This window comes from Etheostoma spectabile, unplaced genomic scaffold (assembly GCF_008692095.1).
Source record: "Etheostoma spectabile isolate EspeVRDwgs_2016 unplaced genomic scaffold, UIUC_Espe_1.0 scaffold00569391, whole genome shotgun sequence".
NCBI classification, from domain to species: Eukaryota; Metazoa; Chordata; class Actinopteri; order Perciformes; family Percidae; genus Etheostoma; species Etheostoma spectabile.
In genome coordinates, this window is record NW_022605104.1 from 18,101 (window position 1) to 32,241 (window position 14,141).

Genomic DNA, 14,141 nt, shown 5'->3' on the forward strand with positions numbered 1-14,141 from the left:
TCACATAGTAATGCTTTCGACTTATTACATTTTGACTTAATACAATGGCAATTTCTACTCACCACAAAGGTAAATAGACAATAAACAAACATATAAATCAACCCACGGTTTAAGGTTAGCGTTAAATTAACTGTAGTTAACATGTTATCCATCCGAAAGTGGCATAAACAGGAACAGTGACTAACTTTATAGCATTCATGTAACGTTAAAACAGAAAACGTCAGACAGGGACAACATAACATTTAATTACACGTTTTGTCATTTAACATCTTTTCCTTCATAATCATATAAATAACGTACCTTTTAGCGTAATGTTCAGTGGAGCTCAGTCGCTGTGTGCTGTAAATCCACTGTCCACAGGAGCACTGAGAGGGGCCGGAAGCTTCACTCGCTAAACTGCTCCAGGGTGCCAAACGCCTCCAGTGCGCATTCTAGTGTCCAAGGACATATTACATCCGTAGTGGTTTAGCAGTACCATAGGAAATGACTAGGAATCAGTTTAGGGCGTTTTAGCTCAAGAATTCCTGCGGGAGACCCGGTGGAGTGTGGGTTTGAGTCCCATCTGGGGTGCACTTCAGCAGAGCGGCGGAGCGGAAGCATGCTGGGACCATAACTCAAAGGTTGATGGATTGAAACCATTCTCTGCTAATATCTTTGCTGGTTGGGCTGTATACAGGTTTTAAATCACATCCATTGGTTGCATGGACGGGACTTCAATACCCTGGTTCTACCGCCTGATCGCTGTCCTGTCTTTGTCGTTCAACAACTATTTGGGCTCACACCTAAACACACCCGAAGCCGAAAAATCACACTGCACCTCAAAAGTGCTCTCAAGCACTCCCAGCTGTGCGTTTCCAGAAGAGATCCTTGGTTTCTTTTAGCTTGGGAAAATGCTTTAGCTTATGACATAACACCATTGTGCTTCTCATTAGTGTGTTCACTTCAGTTATGTATTGAAGCAAATCTTTAGAGCTAATGGCCCTCATTTATCAACCTAACGTAGAAACCAGCACAGACATGAGCACAGAAATTCTCTTACAACAGGCTTTACATGAGATTCATGAAACGTTCGTATCACTCCAATCAGAGAGTAAGAATGATTGTACATTGATAAATGCAGCAGCTGGAAACGATTGTAATTTAAATATCACGCCCCAATATATTCTCAATTTTGAGGCCTCGCCTCTATTTACGATATGGCCAGATCCGACTAAGAGGTGGAAAATGAAAACCTGACATCTCAGGGGCTCTGGTGCAGCCAGCCACCACCAGGCCCAGGAGAATATGCCGCCTAAGAAAAATGCACGTTGTAGACATTTGGATAATTGTAATTCTGTTGGCGGGGCTCCTGATCATCGGCCTTGGGGTCTCGCTGGCCTATCGGAAAATTGGTAAGACAGCCGCCAGCAAATTCACCCACAAGCTGTCTGGGGAACTTAAAGAGTGCCTACATGGAGTGGTTGAAAGGATGAAGGTTTTACATCTCAGGGCTGACCAGTCCTGTGAACTGTCTCGTAACATCTCAGACCGGACCGTGGAAGCGCAGAAGGGGATTGATATGGATATGATGATATGGTGATATGGATGCTCGCATGACGCTGAGGTTGGTAACAATTGAGTGATGGACATTGATTCGAATAAATTCTACCGAGTCACCCTAAATTGGACTGCAACTGATCAACTACCCCCCCCCCCCCCCCCCAACCCTTCAACCGAGCAGGAAAACAACCAGCAGCTGGGCATTCTATCTCGTCCTGTGCTCTGGTTATCTCTTCAAGGTCACGCCGATGAACTAAGCTTTTATCAACATAGTCAGTCTGACGCCCACACATTCGCACACACAACTCATTATCTCACACACACACCATACACTCCCCCCCCCCCCCCATCCCGCACCCTTATCCGTCTGTCTGCCCTCAATTTCGTGTTTCTCGCTCCCTCTCAATTCCACCTCAAAAATTCCTTCATGTGTCCACAAGAACTGTGTGTTATGTTGTGATGTTGTATTACCATGTTGCTGTCTGCATTGTTTCTTTTCGAGATAAGCGTGTGGTGGCGCTGTTCCATAGCTGCCGCCCGGAGGCTTGCTCCAACCTAAGTCAAATTCCTCGTATGTATACTTGTATGTCATACCTGGCGAATAAAGCTGATTCTGATCAATCTGATGTACAGTAGCGGTTTGTATCCCTCAATTACTCGACCAACCAGGATAACAACCAATAGTGCTACACTAATTGATAATATATTTACCAACGTCACTGTCTATAAAGTTGAAAGTGGACTAATAACAAATGATGTCAGTGATCATCTGCCAGTTTTTGAAAACATACATAGCTACACCAAGACCAGGAAGGACGACAACATGACAGATGAACTGATTTAGATTTTGCATTTTCAGAAGAACACCTTGTTTTCTTTTAGCTGAGAAAAAGGCTTGCACTCATAAAAGGTAAACAAATTGCACTTTATTGCCCTTATTAAACATTTATGCAATTTTAGCAGTACAATACAAACATAAGAAACTACAAAACAACAATAACTTGGTAATGATGAGAGGACTGTTTGGACAAATTTACATTATAAGGGTGACAAAAATGTATTCCTAAAATGAAAATTACACTGACATCCTGTCAGCCCAAAAAAATGTGTATGTTTCTAGAGATGAGAAGAAAGTTTTTACAAAATAAAACCAAAATAAAAAAAGTTTCAAACATGTCTTTAAACGTCTTAATGTTTCTCCTCTGGGCCTCCTCCTTCCCACGGTGGGTACATTGTGGTTAGGGTTGGGTACCGAAACCCGGTGCTAGTACGGCACCGGTGCCTTAACACCCGGTCGGACCGAATAGTAACGGGGATTTTGGGGCCTCATTTCGGTGCTACTGAAATAACAGGGCTGCCTTTTTCCATCTAGTGGTTGTTTTTGTCATTTAGCAGCAATTTACTGGATTATTATTACATTTTTTTTACATTTAATTTGGACCATATAGAAATAAACAAGCCATTCTTAAATGTTGCTTACTGTCTTTTTGTGCTCCCTTTTTTTTTTTTTTAAACATATACATTTAAAAGATATATTTTTAAAATTATGGGTTCAGGCACCGATTCTGGTGCCTAAATGGTAAAGGGTTCTGAAGAAAGGCAGAAAACAGGCCAGCTGATCCACAATAACATACATGCTGCTCAGAAGATAAAGTTACTGCTGGTCAGCCTTCAATGTGGAGAGAAGATCAGAATATAACAACACAGCTATCAGGGCATGAGGAGGAGGAAACAGCTTGGCTCTGAAACAGGTTCACAACGAGGCAGTGTGAATGCGCTGGTGAGTTTTAAGGTTACTACTCTGAGAAAAGGTTTCCCCACATTGTTCACACCAGTACGGCTTCTCTCCAGTGTGAGTGCGCCGGTGAGTATTAAGGCTACCAGTATGAGAAAAGGTTTCCCCACATTGATCACAGCTGTAAGGCTTCTCTCCAGTGTGAATGCGTTGATGTCTTGTCAGGGTACTCTGTAGTGTGAAAGCTGCCCCACATTGATCACAGCTGTACGGCTTCTCTCCAGTGTGAACTCTCTGATGAATCTTTAAATATCCTGATGTTGTGAAGGATTTGTCACAGTGCTGACAGCGGTGACGTCTGACTCCTCTTCCTCTCCGTTTCTATCAACAGAGAAAACCAAGAGAGTGAGTTAGTGAGGTGCCATGCTGTAGAGCTCTATCTTAAACTAGAAACAACATTTAGAGCATGTCTATGGAACATTGTTTGACTGACGCAATACTTTTCTTAACCCTTGTGTTGTCTTCCCGTTAAAATTGAAAATTAACACTTTTGTTGAGGCTTTGTAGGAATGTTTTTAATTTCTTTTCAGTTTTTGTCACTTTTTTGACATTTAACAATACATTACACCAACTTATTAACTTTTACTTTTTTACAGTTATTTTTGGAATTTATGGTCAATAAACCTCATGTATAGGAAATTATACATAATGTTTGAGTGAGAAAAGCATAAATTAGGAATTATTTAGAATAAACTTAAAGGAATGGATGTTGATGATAATCACAGACTGGAATATTTCAACTTTTACTCAAAACTATTTAAAAAACACTTCAACGTTTTCCTCCAAATGCTATTTAATTGAATAATACACCCCAAAATTAATGAAAGTAGAGATTTGTACTTGGCAAGAGCGTTGTGTGGAATCAATCATGTTATTTTGGGTAATTAAAAAGAACACTGATGTAGGACAACGGTCATTTTGACCCGAGGACGACATGAGGGTTAATTATCTGCCAACATCACTATTATGGAGTTGCATTATGGGAATCCATGCATCCATTGTTGGTTAGTTTGTGATAAATAAACTACTTTTGATCAATTTATGTGTGGCCTCCATTTTGTTGCCAGCCTTTAGCCAGCCGGTAACAAATGGGGGATCATCCGGGATTTTAGTGCTGGGAAAGTTGTAAATGTAACATTTTCCCACAGATTTTTAGCTTTCGCTGGTATCTGTAGGGGTTACTGTGTTGTCTTCATGTTGCTGGAACAGCTCTACTCCAGTAAAGTAAATTGGAACCATTGTTCATGATAGGCATTAGCAATGAGGGGCACCAGTTGACCTTTGACCTTTTGTTTTAGGTTGTTGTTTTTGCTAAATCAAACTTGTATAGCCAGCAGTATTGTGTAAGTAAGTCATATGGTAGTGTAATGTGGTATTGTCCACACAAGCTACATTTCCTCAAGCATTTCTGCTCTGGAATAAACTGCTGAGCATCACTGACGCCTCAACAAACTGACAAACCCAGGCGCATATGTCGTGGTCATGGATGTTTAAAAAATAGCTTTGATGTACAGTACATTTTGTACACACACTGAAAATACTCAGCAAAATGGCTCGTTCCAGACATTGCTCTGAGGAACAGAGGACTTTGATTAAAAAGTTGATATGAGAGGGGAAAACATATAAAGAAGTGCAGAAGATTATAAGCTGCTCTGCCAAAATCATTTCAAATGTCCTCCGACCCCCCCAGCACTGAAATCAAGCCCCAGTCCACTGTGAAGACAGTAAAGCATGCTGGTTATGGGATGTTTCTCATACTGTGGTGTTGGGCCTGTTTATCACATACCAGGGATCATGGATCAGTTCCAATACATCAGAATACTTGAAGAGGTCACGTTGCCTTATGCTGAAGAGGAGATGCCTTTGAAACGGGTCTTTCAACAAGACAAGGACCCAAACACACCAGGAAGGACCAAAGTCTTGGTTCCAGATGAACCAGATGGATGTTATGGAGGGGCCAGCCCAATCCCTGGACCTCAATCCCAGAGAACACTTGTAGGGCGACATCATAAATGCTGTTTCTGAGGCAAAACCCAGTAATGCAGAGGAATTATGGGATGTAGTTTAATGGTCCTGGGCTGGAATACCTGTTCACAGGTGACTCCATGCAACACAGATATGAAGCAGTTCTCAGAAATAATGGTTATGCAACTAAATATCAGTGCAGGGATTCAAACCCTGACACATTTTTAAGTTTATACAGTAAACATTTGAGTTTGTAAAGAAAACTGCAAATACTGCTAATATTCCCTTTTCTTCATTTCCTGTAAAGGTGGAACACAGAGTTGATCCATGTTGGTCATGTTCTGATTTGGAAATGAATGGGCAGTGTTCCCAATGCATTGGTATTATGGAATTAAAAGCTATTCTAAGGATTTGGAGCATTATTCACTTCTTAAAAAACTGTGATTATTCAGAACACAACTGTATGTAAAGGTTTTGCATACAAAGATGTAATGATTGGTGGAAATGGGGGTGGCCTAATACAACCCTCCCCCCCCAACATTACATGCATGTCCATTGATCCGCGTTTGTGTATCAACAGACAGAGTGGGTGAGATAGTAGGGGCCATGGTGGAGCAAACTAAGTAAAACCAGAAGCATTGTTCACAGCATGTCTGTGTCCAAGTTCCACAGCTGCATTACCATGGTTACGCTGTATGTGTGTGTGTGTGTGCGTTTAAAAAAGTTTGGATTGATATATCTGCGTGGCCTTTTTGTTGGCGGCCTTGAGCCAGGCGGTAACAACCGGGGGACGGTCTGGGATTGGTAGTGCTGGAAACTTTTCTTTGTGGGAGTGTTTGATTCCCAGTTGAACTTGATCTAGTATCTGTAGGGTCATCAGCCTCTCAGACTCAGGGGATTGGTTGGCACTCTTTGTTTCTTAATTAGATCAAAAATAAAAATGTGATAAAAAAAATGTGTTTCATGAGAACCATAATCCAGAAAAACAAAGTGTGAATATTTTGTTGAATCTGTTAAGTTAAATTGGTAGAAATGTACATTACGATAAACGTGACTCCACATTATATGAAAGGCACCGAGAAGATTATTCACACTGATTTTCCCGGCCTTTATTTATCCGTGTTGCCCCCCCGGCCATTATCAGAGGGCCGCAGTTTAATTGACTACCGGTTTGTCTTTGGAAAGACATTTGTGAAACCCTCTGTGTGCATTCATTAATATTGAGATTAGATTTCTGGGACTGTTCAGTCTGGAGTACCCTCTTTCCTTCACTCACCTCCTTCTCCCTGACACCTTTCCTCTTGCCCTCCTTCTTCTTCTTCTTCTTCTTCTCCTCCTCCGTCTCCTTGTGTTTCTGGCTGTACTCGGTGATAAGGTCCAGGTCCAGGTTTTCTTGTGGCTCCCATGTGTTATCCTCACTGGAAAGGTGAGTGCAGACAGAAGAACATCTCCTCACACTTTGTTTTTAGACAATCCATTCTCACGCTAATTATCATTCCTATTATTCCTTTTTTCTATTGCCATCTTAGGTTATTTAAGGTTATTTGTGGGTCTGCACTTTAGTGTCAAAATACCAAACCTTCAACTTTTTTGCAATACGTAAATATATTATATATCTCAGGACCAAGGACACCAAGCATTAATATTCTAGACTCATACTTACTCTGAGAACCCCTTCCATTTCAGCAGAAACTCTACTCTTCCCTTCACCACTCTGCGGTCCAAAACCTTCTCCACCACATACTCCTCTTCTTCCTCTTCCACCTCCTCCTCCTCCTTCTTGCCCTTCTTTCCTGCTCTGGTCGCCAGCTTGCCATCTGCTGAAGGTGCCTTTAGTAGAAGGAGGGGGGGGGGGGGAACATGCAGAGATAATGACACAAGGGTTAGAAGAACTAATGGGAGGTGTGAGTGAATTCTAGTTGACCATGTTTTACTAGATTAAAATCTTCTGTTTGAATGGAGAACATGGAATGTAAGGCCCAAAAGTCATTAACTGGAGCTACAAGCTACATGCACAGTAGCCTGGACCAACCACACTTCATTTAGCAGAACATCTCCAGATGTTCCTGTGTGAAAATGGAAAGTTCAGAAAGACATTTTGATGGTGCAACAAGGCAGGCCTGGTCGCTTCTTTAAGGGAATCACTGTAAAGATTCACAAAGAATATGTTTACCATTAGCGAGGGCTGTGCGATCACAAATATAGTATAATTGAGAAAAAAAGGTTCTGTATTGAAGGACACTCTTATTTTGTCTTGTGTTCTGAATGACACACGCATGTGCACATCTGCCCTTCCCGAAGCCATAAAACCTCTCAGCAGTCAGGGAGGCATCCAGTGGAATTTAAAAACTCAGCACGAGTAAAGATGTTAGAAGGAGGGCAGCCACAGCAGCGTTTGGTCTGCAAAAAGTGCAAATCCAACTCCGTTGTCAGGGAAAAGTTAACGTTAGCTAACTCTGCGGTCCCTCTGCCTGAGTCGCACAACAACGTGCTGTAGAGCCCAGGAGCCCTGGCGTTTATCTAACATGTGTCTGTGTAAATAATATTTAAAAAAAGACAAAAATGGTTTGACTAAAACTTGGCTAAGATACCCAAGTTCTCTTTGGACTAAAACGATAAATGGACTGTTCTCTATAGCACTTTTCTAGTGTCAACAACTACTCAAAGTTCTTCTACATAATACAGGAACCATTCACACACATAACAACACTGTGGCCGAGGCTGCTGTACAAGTACACCCCGTACTCGGGGTTCAGTGTTTTCGACTTTGACATAGGACTGCAGGGATTGAACCACCAACCTTCCAATTGGCAGGCGACCGCTCTACCACTGAGCCACAGCCACCATCTTTTAGTGTTGATATGTTGATGGCGGCCCGCCACGGTATAGGGCAGACGCACAACAGGGTTTCTGCTATGTACACCGCCGCTCCTTCAGCTGTTCATGAAAAGTCATGAAGTCGTAATTAAGCGACTCTGCAGAGCCGTCTGCTCTACTGGACTCAAGACAACTGTCATCCGCTCTCTTTCGCCAAAGCAACTGGAATTGCCTAGCCTTACTATTTTGCATGTATGTATGTAATATGCATGTGCATATTGTAATGTTGAGTCATTAATATATAAATCCTAAAAGACATTTGTGAAGCCATCTGTGTGCATTCATAAATGTTGAGATTATCTGGAGTACTCTCTTTCACTCACCTCCTCCTCCTCCCTGACACCTTTCCTCTTGCCATCCTTCTTCTTCTCCTCCTCCGTCTCCTTGTGTTTCGGCATGTACTCGGCGATAAGGTCCAGGTCCAGGTTGTCTTGTGGCTCCCATGTGTTATCCTCACTGGAAAGGTGAGTGAAGACAGAAGAACATCTCCTCACACTTTGTTTTTAGAAAATTCATTCTCAATCTAATTATCATTCCTATTATTCCTTTTTTCTATTGCCATCTTGTAAGGTTATTTGTTGGTCTGCAACGTAGTGTCAAAATACCAAACCTTCAACTTTGAGGGCATGATACCATGCCAGAGGTGGGTAGTAACGAGTGCCATTTACTCCGTTACATTTACTTGAGTAAGTTTTTGAAAAAATTGTACTTCTAGGAGTAGTTTTAAATCACTATACTTTTACTTGAGTAGATTAGTGAAAAATAAACTGTACTCTTACTCCGCTACATTAGGCTACGATGAGCTCGTTACTCGTTACTACGCGTCATTGTTTTTACCCCCGCGTACGTCTCATTTTAATGTTTTATTTTGACAGAGAGAGTCTCCCGCTGAAGGCTCTACCACGTGACTGTGCTTAACCAATCACACGTTGTTGTGCAGTCACGTGACCATACTCGTTTCAGCAGCAAGACAGGTTAGCTTTACAGTCGTAGCAAAGCAAAGACGTCACAATCAAACGTCGCCAAGGCAACGCAGACCGGGAGGAAACCCCCCACCCCCCCCGCCTCATAGTGAAAGCATGGTTACCTTTTAGGAAAAGTGAGAAACAGCAGCTACATTATGCGGTGTCTTCTGTGTCGACCAAAACAAACGGACATGTGAGCGTTCAACAACTCAACATCTAACCTGAGGAGACGTAGCGTGGTTGTAGTTTTTGCTGTGGAGAGGTGAATGTTTGTCTTTTAGGTTACATACAGTATGTTTTGCACATGCAGTATCCATCCAAATTTGATGTGACAAGTCTCTCAAGTAAGCTATTTTGTAATTAATAAATTCATTTAAATTCATTTTATTGATTGGATGAACTATAATTTGTCTAAAGATGATTATTTTTATATCTTTGTCTGTCTGATTGATGCTTGTGTTAAGAAATTAATCAGACGTTACTCAACAGTTACTCACTACTTGAGTAGTTTTTTCATCAAGTACTTTTTTACTCTTAATCAAGTAATTATTTGGATGACTACTTTTACTTTTACTTGAGTCATATTATTCTGAAGTAACAGTACTTTTACTTGAGTACAATTTTTGGCAACTCTACCCACCTCTGTACCATGCTGACACTTATTTGCAATATGTAAATATATTATATATCTCAGGACCAAGAACACCAAGCATTAATATTGTAGACTAATACTTACTCTGAGAACCCCTTCCATTTCAGCAGAAACTCTACTCTTCCCTTCACCACTCTACGGTCCAAAATCTTCTCCACCACATACTCCTCTTCCTCCTTCACTGCTGCTGCAGGCTGCTCCTCCTCCTCCTCCTCCTCTTCCTCCTTCACTGCTGCAAGCTTCTCCTCTTCCTCCACCTTTCCTGCTCCGGTCGCCAGCTTGACGTCTGCCCCAAGGGGGGTTCAAATTGAGTAACCGGGGTAACAATTGATTGTTCTTGATTGGGGTTCACTACTTAACTCTCATAGGAGAAACCCTGGAAAGCAGAATCACGGAGTCAGTGAGTGAGAGAACAAACCGCCATCCTCGTCTCCAAATCTCTGTCTATTTATCACAAATTCTCCCAAAACACAAAAGCATAAAACAGTCCTCAACAACAACATTCCCCTCGTTAAAACATGTTTCACTTCAATTTAAGAACCGTAACACCATTTTCTTTACTCCCCATTTTTCAGTGGGTAAAATCTTCCTCACTCAAATTCCCAGAAATAGTCTCGACCTTACCAAAATAAATATCACCCTTACTGTACCGTTTCAATAATAATATATCTCTCTTCTTTCTACCTCCAAAACTCCTCCATTATACTAATGTCATCATGGAAATCATAAACCCTCTTTGGCTGTAAATAAATATTCAAACAACTTCAGAGTCAAAATATGAACCATCATACACCTGGGGACAATAGTTCAACTTATAATACATTCCTTTACTAATACTCTGTAGAACTTTTAGGAGGAACTCCCCTTTAAGAGTTAAACAACATTTTAACATTAACAATCCTGTCAGGATACGTTAAAAACCACAAAATAACTAATTACCAGGGAATTACCAGGGAATGGAAGCACCACCACCCAGAATCACACACACAAACCTATGTTAACTAGCATGTTAGTAAGCAGTAATTAGCCTGTGCCTATACTAATGTTAACTAGCATGTTAGTTAGCAGTAATTAGCCTGTGTCTATGTTTATGTTAACTGGCATGTTAGTTAGCAGTAATTAGCCTGTGCCTATGTTAATGTTAGCTAGCATGTTAGTCAGCAGTAATTAGCCTGTGTCTATGTTAATGTTAACTAGCATGTTAGTTAGCAGTAATTACCCTGTGTCTATGTTAATGTTAACTAGCCTGTTAGTTAGCAGTAATTAGCCTGTGTCTATGTTAATGTTAACTAGAATGTTAATTAGCCTGTGTCTAATGTTAATGTTAATGTTAACTAGAATGTTAATTAGCCTGTGTCTATGTTAATGTTAACTAGCATGTTAGTTAGCACTAATTAGCCTGTACCTATGTTATCTCCTAACATATACCTACCTCTCCGTCTCTGCTGATTGGGAATGATTGAGATTTCTCTTGCACAGCTACCAGAAGACTTACAGCTTTCAGACAGGTTGCTCACGTCACATCTACGTCTTCAAGCTCAGTTGGAGGCTGCGCAGTAACGCTCAGCATCACCGGGAAAGAGCTTCAAATAGACTTCACTGGTCTCCGTCCACTGTCCAACGGGACCTGTTGGTCCATTTCTTTAACTGTCAATGATCCCACACACCTGTTAGCTAGCCGCGAGCTCTATTGTTTACGAAACCCGTTTCCGGTTACAAACGCGGCTCTTTAGCTCGCCTTTACACATCATAAACTCCATACCCGATACCCGCACATTGGTTCCGCTTTCTTTGTTTCCCTTCCACGTTAATATTGCCTACCAATGAAATTTGAAATTCATACTAAACGCTACGCTGGTTATTATGTTATCCCTTAAGGGTGTATCACACATTCAAGCTGAAATAAATGTGGAGATATGCTGCTCTATACACGCTAAAAGTAGTGATTATTTATATGGAGTCTGGTGGAGATAAGCTGCTCTATACATGCTAAAAGTAGTGATTATTTACATGGAGTCTGGTGGAGATATGCTGCTCTATACACGCTAAAAGTAGTGATTATTTACATGGAGTCTGGTGGGTTTGGTGATGGTGATTATGATGCTGTTTCATGTTAAACTAAAAGGATTTACTCTTTAACTAAAGGTCTATCTCTGTAGGGATCCATCCCATAATGTTGTCAGACTCTTAGAATAATAATCTGAGTCTGTCAGAGACAACAACAGAACCTTTAGTGGACGGAAACTTTACCTTTTAATTAGGAGTGTAAACACAGACACAACAGGAAGAATACATAATCAAATAATCAGCATGTGGCCTTGTTTTATTGAACTCATTTTGCATTAAGTTGTTCCACATTCCCCGACATTTAAAACAAGTTGATTATTGACGTTATTGTACAAGTCAGATGAATAAATCAGCCAACCCAACACCCTACGGACTGAGCTACTGCCCCCCCCCCCCCCCCTAGTAGTTATACCTTTGACTTTCTGGTTTTAATTATGACTTTGTGAGGCAAAATAACATGAAAAGAGAGACAACTGATGAATGAAATCATGATATGATCAAATGAACAAATGATGAAACATATAGATTTTATTAAAAGCATTTAGAAACATTAGACTATATGATGATTGTTTATAGAAACATTTGTTTACCACATTTTAAATATATTACAATATGATTTAATATATAAATGACATAACAGTGACCAATACCAGTTGATTATTTTTTAGATGTGACATATCATGAAGTGTTTTAGTCAAACAGTTCAAATGTTGATAATCAGAGATGAAATCAGAGGAATGTTTTTGTGTTTGAGTCTCAGATCTGCTTCACAGTGCAGAGTGTGTGTGATGGTGAACAGACTGAACTTTGATTTCAGCAGCTGATCTTCAGTCAGTGTTTCTGTCCACAGGAGAGACTCTCAGTCCTGCAGAGGACACAGAGACACTGAGGAACCAGACCAGACCATAAACCCAGGATAGAGAGGCTGAGTGAATGTGGTGTTGAAGGTGTGGAGGTGGATCAGTGAGTCAGAGGAGACTGTGTAGAAGGACAGAGAGCCAGCAGGAACGTCCACATACACTGCTACTCTGTTAGAGACAGAGCAGGAAGTGAGGACTTACTCTGTTATTGTGCCAGAAAGAGTAACCATGTTCATCAGAGCAGATCAGACTCCAGGAATGATCATTACATCCAAACACACAGTCTCTACTGCCTCCTTTCCTGCTGATTCCTCTGTAACTCACTGATATCTCAACCTCTCCTCTCCTCTCGACCTCCCAGTAACAGCGACCAGTCAGACCATCTCTACACAGCAGCTGAGACCACCAGTCAAATCTGTCTGGATGATCAGGATATGACTGATCCTCCATCACTTTTGTCACCTTCCTGTTGTTGTCAGACAGTTTGAGGTCTCTGTGTACTGAGTTTCATCAGATGATGGAGTTCTACTACCTGTCCACTAGATGGAGCTAACTGACCATCTAATGAGCTGAAGATCAGCAACTTGTACAGCAGCAGGTATCTCTCCAAGGGGCCTCCGTGTCACATATTACTTTGATACTTTAAGTACATTTAGCTGTTAATATTTACTACCTTAATATATATTTTTAACCCTACTTGTTTTTGTCTGACATTTACCTTTACATGCACCGCTCCCTCCCTCTTGGGTGAGGAGAATATCTCTAAATTAAAACAATAAAAGCATCTTTCTCCTAACTGCAGCTCACAAATCAACACAGCAAAAGCAGCGGTGTTAGAAATTAATTTAATATCTTCTCACATTTGTCAACGGGTCTCTGGAGCACAGGCTGCGTCCCACCTGTGTGACCTCATGTTGCAGTGGATTGTGGGATACGCTTCATGCTGGAAGCTGCACTTTATATTCTAGCTGAAAGAAATAACGGGATGCATGGGATTACCCATAGACTGTACAGATATTGATTATATTATTAATATTATTGGTCTATGGGATTACCCCCTTTCTGGTCTACATGTCCCTGACTCTGCTGAATTACTTTATGCCCGGTGGGGACAAAATGTGCCCCCCCCCCCCCTTAAAGTGATTAATGAAGCTTCACCAGTAGACCATATATTATAATCCTCCAATAAAAGTGTTTTAACTCTGCTGGCCAGCTCCATTGCACGCGTAACGTAAGAGGAGCTGATGTTCAACACCACGCTTCACCAGAATCACCAAACTGGCGACAGCGGCCAGAGAGCAGCGGGGGGGTGCGTATTAGAGGGTTGGCGCTCCTATCCCATCCTGAGCTTTGGTGCTGCCGGGTAGACGTGACTCCAGACCAACCAAAGTGTTATGGGTCCGCTGTCTTCCTTGTTGTTG

General features: G+C 41.3%; 1 protein-coding gene across 1 annotated transcript in view; it reads right to left on the reverse strand.

Moving 5' to 3' along the window:
* Nucleotides 1-14,141, reverse strand: part of LOC116684927 (zinc finger protein 431-like) — a gene marked incomplete at its 3' end in the record, with an annotated part of 35,689 nt that overhangs the window by 17,698 nt on the left and 3,850 nt on the right. Inside the window, exons 2-3 of the mRNA XM_032510303.1 lie at nucleotides 6,576-6,650; nucleotides 3,529-3,655 (exon numbers count right to left, since the gene is read on the reverse strand). Of these exons, the coding sequence (XP_032366194.1) occupies nucleotides 3,529-3,655; nucleotides 6,576-6,650 (202 nt within the window). The remainder of the gene's footprint in view (nucleotides 1-3,528; nucleotides 3,656-6,575; nucleotides 6,651-14,141) is intronic.